At 38.9% G+C, this 13,826-nt stretch overlaps 1 protein-coding gene across 1 annotated transcript in view; it reads right to left on the minus strand.

The window, feature by feature from the left end:
* Positions 1-1,032: 1,032 nt before the first annotated feature.
* LOC308081182 (retinal guanylyl cyclase 2-like) overlaps positions 1,033-13,826 on the minus strand; it is a gene marked incomplete at its 5' end in the record, with an annotated part of 60,972 nt that continues 48,178 nt past the window's right edge. Inside the window, 5 exons of the mRNA XM_080457573.1 lie at positions 1,033-1,143; positions 1,703-1,791; positions 11,509-11,594; positions 12,897-12,995; positions 13,453-13,627. Coding sequence (XP_080313699.1) covers positions 1,056-1,143; positions 1,703-1,791; positions 11,509-11,594; positions 12,897-12,995; positions 13,453-13,627 — 537 coding nt within the window. The 3' untranslated portion in view covers positions 1,033-1,055. The remainder of the gene's footprint in view (positions 1,144-1,702; positions 1,792-11,508; positions 11,595-12,896; positions 12,996-13,452; positions 13,628-13,826) is intronic.

A 13,826-nucleotide genomic window follows, 5' to 3' on the forward strand; every position in this document is an offset into this window, starting at 1 on the left:
TATAGCGCCACCATGAGGCTTGAAAATTCAAGTGACACTTCTTCCTCGGTCTAGTGGGAATGTGCGTGTGCAATTTTATGGAAATGGCAAGCTGCGTTCAAGATTTGAGGCAGTTTGTTCAAAACGGACCAATCCTGCAAACTTTGGAAGCTAACCTTAGCCAAAGAGGATGGAATATGAAAAATGGGACAGATCCGGGTTGATCACATGACTATAGAGATACTGTGTACCGATTTGCATGACGTTTGGATAAAAGCTGTAGGAGTAATGGAAAAAATTGGGTTTTGCACAAATCAGCCTCCTGGTGGCGCTATAACAGGCCCATGTGAAAAACATGGGGCAGAGGTTCTGAATTGGCATCCAGGGAGTGGGTGTGCACAGTTTCGCAGCGACCGGGCCAACGGTGCCGGAGATTAGCTGCTAACGGACGGACAGGACACACACACACACAGATGGACGTACGGACGGACAAGGGGCAAAACATACTCTCTCGCCATGCCTTTCGGCCTGGCGGAGACAATAATAGAACAATAAGATCACTGTAGGTTTACGGTTGCTTATTAGTCATAACCTAAGTCGTATAAATTGTATGCATTTATAATCTTCATTTATATGTTACCAAGTTCCCAAAAGAAAATAAATTCATTTGAAATATAAAGATTATCTCTATATATTCTCTTATATATCATCTCTATACATTATTTTATAGATTATTTTATAAATTATCTCTAAACATTCTTTTATAGATTTTCTCAATAGATTATTGTATAGATTATCTTAAAGATCATTTTATAGATTTTATAAATTATCTCGATACATTCCCTTATAGATTATCTCTATACATTCCCTTATATATTATCTCTATACATTTTCTTATAGATTATCTCTATACATTCCCTTATAGATTATCTCTATACATTTTCTTATAGATTATCTCTATACATTCCCTTATAGATTATCTCTATACATTCCCTTATAGATTATCTCTATGAAGACCCAAGTTTGAGAACTATTGCGTTGACTTATGCGTGTGTGTGCGCGCGTGTGTGTTTGTGTTATTTCTTGTTCTTGGCTTGACGGTCCAGGAACTTCTGTCTCCGATCCGGTGGAATCTCATCAAGACTAATACCATGGTTACTGGCCCTTTAAGAGAGACAAACAGACAGACAGACATGGTTACTGGCCCTTTAAGAGAGACAAACAAACAGACAGACATGGTTACTGGCCCTTTAAGAGAGACAGACAGATAGACAGACAGACAGACAGACAGACATGGTTACTGGCCCTTTAAGAGAGACGGACAGACAGGCATACTGGCCCTTTAAGAGAGACAAACAGACAGACATGGTTACTGGCCCTTTAAGAGAGACAAACAGACAGACAGACATGGTTACTGGCCCTTTAAGAGAGACAAACAGACAGACAGACATGGTTACTGGCCCTTTAAGAGAGAGAGACAGACAGACAGACAGACAGACAGACATGGTTACTGGCCCTTTAAGAGGGACAGAAAGACAGACAGACGCATTTTATTTATGTTCACAAAAGATCCTCAAGGGTATAAATATATAAAATACTATATTATTTATAGTTTGTGTTTGTGTGTGTGTGTGTGTGTGTGTGTGTGTGTGTGTGTGTGTGTGTGTGTGTGTGTGTGTGTGTGTGTGTGTGTGTGTGTGTGTGTGTGCGCGCGCGTGCATACCCTCCGGTAGTATCAGGAGGAACAGGAAGTGGTTTGGTGAATCCATCTCTACCAACCAGGAAGTAAGTGTCTTCTGTTGGCGAAAGAACCTACGCACGCACGCACGCACGCACGCACGCACGCACGCACGCACGCACGCACGCACGCACGCACGCACGCACGCACGCACGCACGCACACACACACACACACACACACACACACACACACACACACACACACACACACACACACACACACAAATAATTGTTTTAATGGTCTTTAATCATTTAAAATGTACAATCCCTTTAGCAGCAATCATTTCATGAGCAATTTCATTTCATGATCAGAGATAGTATTGATAACCTACTACTCTCTACTACTGGACCACGCTCGGATGTAGTATCCTCAGAAGTGGCTGTACGACATAGTGTATATTTGGACAGTTTCTCTCCGGTCGAGCTCTCCGAATTTACTTTAATGATCACATCTTCCAAACCAACGACCTGTCTCTTGGATCCAGTCCCAACTAGATTACTTAAAGAGGTCCTGACCCCGGTTGGTGCATCCCTACTCGATATGATTAATATGTCTCTGGTGACGGGCTACGTACCACAGTCCTTTAAGGTAGCTGTCATCAAACCTCTCCTCAAGAAGCCTACTCTCGACTCACGCATTTTGGCTAACTATAGACCTATATCGAACCTTCCATTTCTCTCTAAAATCCTTGAGAAAGCAGTCGCCAAGCAGTTATGTGACTTTTTACATAACAACAAGCTATTTGAAGCTTTTCAGTCAGGATTCAGAGCACACCATAGCACTGAGACGGCATTGGTGAAGGTTACAAATGACCTCCTGATTGCATCAGATAACAACCTTCTCTTTTGCACTGGTTTTGTTGGACCTCAGTGCTGCATTTGATACTATTGATCACCATGTTTTGTTGCAGAGACTAGAGCATTTGGTTGGCATTAAGGGTGCTGCATTGAACTGGTTTGTCTGACAGATTTCAGTTTGGAAGCGTTAACGATACACCCTCATTACGTGAATAGGTTAAATACGGAGTCCCACAAGGCTCTGTACTTGGACCAATACTATTTACTCTATATATGCTTCCTTTAGGTGAGATAATTAGGAAACACTCTATACATTTCCACTGTTATGCAGATGATACACAATTACATCTATCGATGAAGCCAGATGAAACAGATCAACTGGCTAAACTTCAAGCATGTCTTATAGACATCAAGAGTTGGATGACCCGTAATTACCTACTCCTCAACTCGGACAAAACTGAAGTTATTGTACTTGGCCCTAAACACCTCAGAGATAAATTAGCCGATGAGAATTTTACCCTAGATGGTACAGTATTACCTTGACCTCCAGGGCCACTGTAAAGAATCCGGGAGTCACGTATGACCAAGATATGTCCTTTCAGTCCCACATATAACAAATTTCAAGAAGTGCCTTTTTTCACCTGCGCAATATTGCAAAAGTTAGGCACATTCTCTCCCAAAATGATGCAGAAAAACTTGTTCACGCATTTATTACCTCTAGGCTGGACTATTGCAACGCTTTATTATCAGGCTGCCCAAGTAAGTCCCTAAATAGCCTGCAGCTAGTCCAAAATGCCGCTGCGCGCATACTGACAGGAACCAGAAGAAGAGATCATATCACTCCTTCACTGGCCTCTTTGCACTGGCTCCCGGTTAAATACAGAATAGAGTTTAAGGTTCTCCTCCTCACCAGTGTTGTGCTATTTACTGAAAACCAGTAACTAGTTACCATTACTAGTTACTTCATTTAAAAGTAACTCAGTTACTTTACTAGTTACTTACACCAAAAGGTAATGCGTTACTGTGAAAAGTAACTTTTTAGTTACTTTAAAAAAAAGAAGGGCTCCCATTATTGCCCTTATAGCCTTCATTTCAGTACTGTTATTGCATTGGAGAATAATACAATCTGTTGATCAACTTGACATGCATTTGCATCACTGAACTCTGCTAAGCATTGTGGTCTAATTCAGGGGTCGCGCTATAAGATTGTAATCTGCTGGTCCCAATGTCCGGAATGATTCAAATTGATCAGACATCTCATAAAAAATACCGGTCATAATTATGTTTAAGCATTAATTACAAGCAGGTGCGTAAATACAGCCTAACATTTAGGCCTACAGCATTATATTTTGGATTGAGCTATTTGAACATGAACTATGATGAACGAGTAATATACACATTTTATATACAGTAGCAGGGTCATATTGCAAAAATACATTAATTACCTACACTACAATTTGCGCATGATGCGTGCGTAATGGTTTCTCAATGATCAATTGCGCTTGAACGCAGTTTCTAATCAAAGGGCACTGTAAAAAAAAAGGGCATTTCAGATTAATCCTAACGTGGATCAGCTGACCTGTTATGGTAATAAATTATAGACCACTACTCACTCACAGGAGGTTATAGTTAGGCAGTGGCAGAGCCTTATAGGCAGTTGATGCCTATTTAACCTGGATGCCACAGTTGCAGTAGCCTATAGCTGTTAAGAGTATTTACGCATCTGTGTTGGATATTTCATCTTCAACTTGCATTGTTGTTAAACTGTAGGGCAACTTGCCAACTTTACTCACAAGTGCCCTTGTAGTAGCCTAGTGTCTGAGATATCTAACTCGAAATGATACAACTTGTGTTTGACTGTTAAATACACATTTCATGTAATATAACCGGACCGCGGTCTCTGTCTGACTGTCGTGCAGACAACAGATATAATATGTCGCAACAACTACGCAGCAGCAAAAACAACTCTCTTTTTCCGGTCATACCCTCACAATAAAGTGTCTCCCATTTACCTCCCAATGCAGCACATTTTACACTGGTTATTATTAACAGGAAATAGGTGTAACTTAACAGCGTGTGAGTTTGACACGCTCTTTCTTTCTCTCTTTCTCCCAGAAACACACACACGCTGTTAAGAGAGAGAGAAAGAAAGAGCGAGCGAGCGAGAGAGAGAGAGCTTGCAAAGCCGCTCACAGCGCGTCTCCGCATGTGACACAGACTGGTGTAAAGTAAATAAGTATATTTACTCAAGTACTGTACTTAAGTACAATTCTCAGTCACTGTTCGCCTCGCTGTATATATAAATACTATATAAAAAATATGCTTACGGCTCCAGGAAATCCCCAAAAAGCTAGAACAGGAGGCAGAGCATTTAAGTTTCAGAAACCTCAGCTGTGGAACCTTCTCCCAGTCTCAGTCCGTGAAGCAGACACACTCTGTATATTTATCTCTAGATTAAAAACCTTTCTTTATGATAAAGCCTACAGCCGAAGTGTATAGACTCAGTCCCCCTATAGTCATCCTCTCTCCCCTCTCCCTCCCCACCCCCCCCTCCTCTCCCTGTGTAGACAATGTAGTGTCTCAGTAAACTGTAGGATCATAGAATACAGAGAGACAGTGTAGTGTCTCAGTAAACTATAGGATCATAGAATACAGAGACAGTGTAGTGTCTCAGTAAACTATAGGATCATAGAATATATAGACAGTGTAGTGTCTCAGTAAACTATAGGATCATAGAATACAGAGACAGTGTAGTGTCTCAGTAAACTATGGGATCATAGAATATATAGACAGTGTAGTGTCTCAGTAAACTATAGGATCATAGAATACATAGAGACAGTGTAGTGTCTCAGTAAACTATAGGATCATAGAACACAGAGACAGTGTAGTGTCTCAGTAAACTATAGGATCATAGAATACAGAGAGACAGTGTAGTGTCTCAGTAAACTATAGGATCATAGAATACAGAGAGACAGTGTAGTGTGTCAGTAAACTATAGGATCATAGAATACAGAGACAGTGTAGTGTGTCAGTAAACTATAGGATCATAGAATACAGAGAGACAGTGTAGTGTCTCAGTAAACTATAGGATCATAGAATACAGAGACAGTGTAGTGTGTCAGTAAACTATAGGATCATAGAATACAGAGAGACAGTGTAGTGTCTCAGTAAACTATAGGATCATAGAATACAGAGAGACAGTGTAGTGTCTCAGTAAACTATAGGATCATAATGGGATCATAGAATACAGAGAGACAGTGTAGTGTCTCAGTAAACTATAGGATCATAGAATATATAGACAGTGTAGTGTCTCAGTAAACTATAGGATCATAGAATACAGAGAGACAGTGTAGTGTCTCAGTAAACTATAGGATCATAGAATACAGAGAGACAGTGTAGTGTCTCAGTAAACTATAGGATCATAGAATATATAGACAGTGTAGTGTCTCAGTAAACTATAGGATCACATAGAATACAGAGAGACAGTGTAGTGTCTCAGTAAACTATAGGATCATAGAATACAGAGAGACGGTGTAGTGTGTCAGTAAACTATAGGATCACATAGAATACAGAGAGACAGTGTAGTGTCTCAGTAAACTATAGGATCATAGAATACAGAGAGACAGTGTAGTGTCTCAGTAAACTATAGGATCATAGAATATATAGACAGTGTAGTGTCTCAGTAAACTATAGGATCACATAGAATACAGAGAGACAGTGTAGTGTCTCAGTAAACTATAGGATCACATAGAATACAGAGAGACAGTGTAGTGTCTCAGTAAACTATAGGATCATAGAATACAGAGAGACAGTGTAGTGTCAGTTAACTATAGGATCATAGAATACAGAAAGACAGTGTAGTGTCTCAGTAAACTATAGGATCATAGAATACAGAGAGACAGTGTAGTGTCTGCAAACTATAGGATCATAGAATACAGAGAGACAGTGTAGTGTCTCAGTAAACTATAGGATCATAGAATACAGAGACAGTGTAGTTAATCAGTAAACTATAGGATCATAGAATACAGAGACAGTGTAGTGTCTCAGTAAACTATAGGATCAAAGAATACAGAGACAGTGTAGTGTCTCAGTAAACTATGGGATCATAGAATATATAGACAGTGTAGTGTCTCAGTAAACTATAGGATCATAGAATACATAGAGACAGTGTAGTGTCTCAGTAAACTATAGGATCATAGAACACAGAGACAGTGTAGTGTCTCAGTAAACTATAGGATCATAGAATACAGAGAGACAGTGTAGTGTCTCAGTAAACTATAGGATCATAGAATACAGAGAGACAGTGTAGTGTCTCAGTAAACTATAGGATCATAGAATACAGAGACAGTGTAGTGTGTCAGTAAACTATAGGATCATAGAATACAGAGAGACAGTGTAGTGTCTCAGTAAACTATAGGATCATAGAATACAGAGAGACAGTGTAGTGTCTCAGTAAACTATAGGATCATAATGGGATCATAGAATACAGAGAGACAGTGTAGTGTCTCAGTAAACTATAGGATCATAGAATATATAGACAGTGTAGTGTCTCAGTAAACTATAGGATCATAGAATACAGAGAGACAGTGTAGTGTCTCAGTAAACTATAGGATCATAGAATACAGAGAGACAGTGTAGTGTCTCAGTAAACTATAGGATCATAGAATATATAGACAGTGTAGTGTCTCAGTAAACTATAGGATCACATAGAATACAGAGAGACAGTGTAGTGTCTCAGTAAACTATAGGATCATAGAATACAGAGAGACAGTGTAGTGTGTCAGTAAACTATAGGATCACATAGAATACAGAGAGACAGTGTAGTGTCTCAGTAAACTATAGGATCATAGAATACAGAGAGACAGTGTAGTGTCTCAGTAAACTATAGGATCATAGAATATATAGACAGTGTAGTGTCTCAGTAAACTATAGGATCACATAGAATACAGAGAGACAGTGTAGTGTCTCAGTAAACTATAGGATCACATAGAATACAGAGAGACAGTGTAGTGTCTCAGTAAACTATAGGATCATAGAATACAGAGAGACAGTGTAGTGTCAGTTAACTATAGGATCATAGAATACAGAAAGACAGTGTAGTGTCTCAGTAAACTATAGGATCATAGAATACAGAGAGACAGTGTAGTGTCTGCAAACTATAGGATCATAGAATACAGAGAGACAGTGTAGTGTCTCAGTAAACTATAGGATCATAGAATACAGAGACAGTGTAGTTAATCAGTAAACTATAGGATCATAGAATACAGAGACAGTGTAGTGTCTCAGTAAACTATAGGATCAAAGAATACAGAGACAGTGTAGTGTCTCAGTAAACTATGGGATCATAGAATATATAGACAGTGTAGTGTCTCAGTAAACTATAGGATCATAGAATACATAGAGACAGTGTAGTGTCTCAGTAAACTATAGGATCATAGAACACAGAGACAGTGTAGTGTCTCAGTAAACTATAGGATCATAGAATACAGAGAGACAGTGTAGTGTCTCAGTAAACTATAGGATCATAGAATACAGAGAGACAGTGTAGTGTGTCAGTAAACTATAGGATCATAGAATACAGAGACAGTGTAGTGTGTCAGTAAACTATAGGATCATAGAATACAGAGAGACAGTGTAGTGTCTCAGTAAACTATAGGATCATAGAATACAGAGACAGTGTAGTGTGTCAGTAAACTATAGGATCATAGAATACAGAGAGACAGTGTAGTGTCTCAGTAAACTATAGGATCATAGAATACAGAGAGACAGTGTAGTGTCTCAGTAAACTATAGGATCATAATGGGATCATAGAATACAGAGAGACAGTGTAGTGTCTCAGTAAACTATAGGATCATAGAATATATAGACAGTGTAGTGTCTCAGTAAACTATAGGATCACATAGAATACAGAGAGACAGTGTAGTGTCTCAGTAAACTATAGGATCATAGAATACAGAGAGACAGTGTAGTGTGTCAGTAAACTATAGGATCACATAGAATACAGAGAGACAGTGTAGTGTCTCAGTAAACTATAGGATCATAGAATACAGAGAGACAGTGTAGTGTCTCAGTAAACTATAGGATCATAGAATATATAGACAGTGTAGTGTCTCAGTAAACTATAGGATCACATAGAATACAGAGAGACAGTGTAGTGTCTCAGTAAACTATAGGATCACATAGAATACAGAGAGACAGTGTAGTGTCTCAGTAAACTATAGGATCATAGAATACAGAGAGACAGTGTAGTGTCAGTTAACTATAGGATCATAGAATACAGAAAGACAGTGTAGTGTCTCAGTAAACTATAGGATCATAGAATACAGAGAGACAGTGTAGTGTCTGCAAACTATAGGATCATAGAATACAGAGAGACAGTGTAGTGTCTCAGTAAACTATAGGATCATAGAATACAGAGACAGTGTAGTTAATCAGTAAACTATAGGATCATAGAATACAGAGACAGTGTAGTGTCTCAGTAAACTATAGGATCAAAGAATACAGAGACAGTGTAGTGTCTCAGTAAACTATAGGATCATAGAATACAGAGACAGTGTAGTGTCTCAGTAAACTATAGGATCATAGAATACAGAGACAGTGTAGTGTCTCAGTAAACTATATGATCAAATAATACAGAGACAGTCTCAGTAAACTTTAGGATCATAGAATACAGAGACAGTGTAGTGTCTCAGTAAACTATAGGATCATGGAATACAGAGACAGTGTAGTGTCTCAGTAAACTATAGGATCATAGAATAAAGAGACAGTGTAGTGTCTCAGTAAACTATAGGATCATAGAATACAGAGACAGTGTAGTGTCTCAGTAAACTATAGTATCATAGAATACAGAGACAGTGTAGTGTCTCAGTAAACTATAGGATCATAGAATAAAGAGACAGTGTAGTGTCTCAGTAAACTATAGGATCATAGAATACAGAGACAGTGTAGTGTCTCAGTAAACTATAGGATCATAGAATAAACAGAGACAGTGTAGTGTCTCAGTAAACTATAGGATCATAGAATACAGAGAGACAGTGTAGTGTCTCAGTAAACTATAGGATCATAGAATACAGAGACAGTGTAGTGTCTCAGTAAACTATAGGATCATAGAATGCAGAGAGACAGTGTAATGTCTCAGTAAACTATAGGATCATAGAATACAGAGAGACAGTGTAGTGTCTCAGTAAACTATAGGATCATAATATACAGAGAGACAGTGTAGTGTCTCAGTAAACTATAGGATCATAAAATAAACAGAGACAATGTAGTGTCTCAGTAAACTATAGGATCATAGAATACACAGAGACAGTGTAGTGTCTCAGTAAACTATAGGATCATAGAATGCAGAGAGACGTGTAATGTCTCAGTAAACTATAGGATCATAGAATACAGAGAGACAGTGTAGTGTCTCAGTAAACTATAAGATCATAGAATACAGAGACAGTGTAGTGTCTCAGTAAACTACAGGATCATAGAATACAGAGAGACAGTGTAGTGTCTCAGTAAACTATAGGATCATAGAATACACAGAGACAGTGTAGTGTCTCAGTAAACTATAGGATCATAGAATACAGAGACAGTGTAGTGTCTCAGTAAACTATAGGATCATAGAATACAGAGAGACAGTGTAGTGTCTCAGTAAACTATAGGATCATAGGATACAGAGACAGTGTAGTGTCTCAGTAAACTATAGGATCATAGAATAAAGAGAGACAGTGTAGTGTCTCAGTAAACTATAGGATCATAGAATACAGAGACAGTGTAGTGTCTCAGTAAACTATAGGATCATAGAATACAGAGAGACAGTTTAGTGTCTCAGTAAACTATAGGATCATAGAATACAGAGAGACAGTGTAGTGTCTCAGTAAACTATAGGATCATAGAATACAGAGAGACAGTGTAGTGTCTCAGTAAACTATAGGATCATAGAATACAGAGACAGTGTAGTGTCTCAGTAAACTATAGGATCATAGAATACACAGAGACAGTGTAGTGTCTCAGTAAACTATAGGATCATAGAATACAGAGAGAAAGTGTAGTGTCTCAGTAAACTATAGGATCATACAATACAGAGAGACAGTGTAATGTCTGAGTAAACTATAGGATCATAGAATACAGAGAGACAGTGTAGTGTGTCAGTAAACTATTAGCCTGAGGCTACGAGCTCAATCCATGGTCTTGAAGGGCGGACCCAAACACAGCCGCCTGGATTTGTGCGTGGCTTCCTATTGCTTCACCAATCTATGTCCCCGCCTCCCCTCCCCTCCCCCCCTCGGCCTGTGCACGGAGCACGCTGACGTCACCAAATTTAGAGCGACGCCCCTCTGCACTCTGATTGGTTAGGAGATAACAAGGTCTTAGACCATCGTTCCTACATCGCTCCCCCAGGCTTTTTTTCTTTTGTAACAAAAAAAAAAGCCTGGGTTTCCGAGGCTAGTAAACTATAGGATCATAGAATACAGAGAGACAGTGTAGTGTCTCAGTAAACTATAGGATCATAGAATACAGAGAGACAGTGTAGTGTCTCAGTAAACTATAGGATCATAGAATACAGAGAGACAGTGTAGTGTCTCAGTAAACTATAGGATCATAGAATACAGAGAGACAGTGTAGTGTGTCAGTAAACTATAGGATCATAGAATACAGAGAGACAGTGTAGTGTCTCAGTAAACTTTAGGATCATAGAATACAGAGAGACAGTGTAGTGTCTCAGTAAACTATAGGATCATAGAATACAGAGACAGTGTAGTGTGTCAGTAAACTATAGGATCATAGAATACAGAGAGACAGTGTAGTGTCTCAGTAAACTATAGGATCATAGAATACAGAGAGACAGTGTAGTGTCTCAGTAAACTATAGGATCATAGAATACAGAGAGACAGTGTAGTGTCTCAGTAAACTATAGGATCATAGAATACAGAGACAGTGTAGTGTCTCAGTAAACTATAAGATCATAGCAATTTGTGTGTGTGTGTGTGTGTGTGTGTGTTACCTGATGCGTTCTGGTTTCGATCTTGAAGCCCATTTTCAGGGCGACCAGGATCTTAACGGTATTCAGACTGATATGGATCCTATAGGCTGGAAGGACACACAAAGGAATTTAGATTGATAGGGATCCTATAGTCTGGAAGGACACACAAAGGTATTCAGACTGATATGGTCCTATAGGCTGGAAAGTCATATTTTAGTCATCTGAATTTTAACTAAAATTTTTGTTTTAGGGTAGCACTAGCTTTAGTTCTACTGGATCACTTCTCCACTAGTCTTAGTTCTACTGGATCTCTTCTCCACTAGTCTTAGTTCTACTGGATCTCGTCTCCAATAGTTTTAGTTTTACTGGATCTCTTCTCCACTAGTCTTAGTTATACTGGATCTCTTTTCCACTAGTCTTAGTTCTACTGGATCTCTTCTCCACTAGTCTAAGTTCTACTGGATCTCTTCTCCACTAGTCTTAGTTCTACTGGATCTCTTCTCCACTAGTCTTAGTTCTACTGGATCTCTTCTCCACTAGTCTTGGATCTCTTCTCCACTAGTCTTAGTTCTACTGGATCTCTTCTCCACTAGTCTTAATTCTACTGGATCTCTTCTCCACTAGTCTTAGTTGTACGGGATCTCTTCTCCACTAGTCATAGTTCTACTGGATCTCTTCTCCACTAGTCATAGTTCTAATGGATCTCTTATCCACTAGTCTTAGTTCTAATGGATCTCTTCTCCACTAATCATAGTTCTACTGGATCTCTTCTCCACTAGTCTTAGTTGTACGGGATCTCTTCTCAACTAGTCATAGTTCTACTGGATCTCTTCTCCACTAGTCTTAGTTCAACTGGATCTCTTCTCCACTAGTCTTAGTTCTACTGGATCTCTTCTCCACTAGTCTTAGTTCTACTGGATCTCTTCGCCACTAGTCTTAGTTCTACTGGATCTCTTCTCTTCTAGTCTTAGTTGTACGGGATCTCTTCTCCACTAGTCATAGTTCTACTGGATCTCTTCTCCACTAGTCTTAGTTCTACTGGATCTCTTCTCTTCTAGTCTTAGTTGTACGGCATCATGTTTGACGGACATTTTCCATCATAGTTTAAGTCTATGATATTAACACTGAACAACAACACAATTATTATACTTCTAGTGCGTGTGTGTGTGTGTGTGTGTGTGTGTGTGTGTGTGTGTGTGTGTGTGTGTGTGTGTGTGTGTGTGTGTGTGTGTGTGTGTGTGTGTGTGTGTGCGTGCGTGCGTGCGTGCGTGCGTGCGTGCGCGCGTGTGTGTGTGTGTGCGTGCGTGTGTGCGCGTGTGTGTGTGTGTGTGTGTGCGCGTGTGCGTGTGTGTGTGTATGTGTGTTTGTGGGGAGTGTGTGTGTGCGTGTAATGTGTGTGTGTTACATACGTAGTCCTGAAGCCTCGTAACCAGAGGCAGTCATCACTGTGTCTCCAAACAGACAATATCTGGGCATCTTCAGTCCAACAACTCCTGCTACTACTGGACCTATAATATATATATGAATACATTATATACATTATAAATACATTATATACATTATAAATACATTATATACATTATAAATACATTATATACATTATAAATACATTATATACAGTGTATATACATCTCCTGGTACTACCGGACATATAATACATATGACATACATAATACATTATATACATTAAATACACATATATAAAAACATTATACATACTTTACATACAAAACAGTACATATTCACATGTATACAACAGTACTTATACATTGTTTTTCACATTTGTACATAAATATCAGTCCAACAACTCCTGCAATATACTGTAAATACATTATATATTAATTACACACACACACACACACACACACACACACACACACACACACACACACACACACACACACACACACACACACACACACACACACACACACACACACTTCATTAACATAAAGTCATCCTTACCAGAGTGCAGTCCGATGCGTATTTTGACTTTAATTGAAGGCATGTGTTTGATCTTAAAAGTTCCAATAGCGTGAAGGATGTCTAGAGACATGTTGGCCATTTCTCCTGCATGACGATTCCCATTCCTGTTGGGAACGCCTGACGCACACATGTAGGCATCACCTATAGTCTCTACCTGTTAATATAAATACATATATTAATAAAATAACATGTAGGCATCTCCTACAGTCTCTACCTGTTAATGTAAATACATATATTAACCCATTCCCTGCCTAGGACGTAAAAAACGTAATTATTTCCAATTACCAATTCTGCCTACGACGTAAAAAACTTAATTTTGCTAAATAATTTTTAAAAACAAGATCTCACCGTCC

Source organism: Gymnoscopelus braueri, assembly GCF_963280865.1.
Source record: "Gymnoscopelus braueri genome assembly, contig: SCAFFOLD_60, whole genome shotgun sequence".
In the NCBI taxonomy this organism is placed as follows: domain Eukaryota; kingdom Metazoa; phylum Chordata; class Actinopteri; order Myctophiformes; family Myctophidae; genus Gymnoscopelus; species Gymnoscopelus braueri.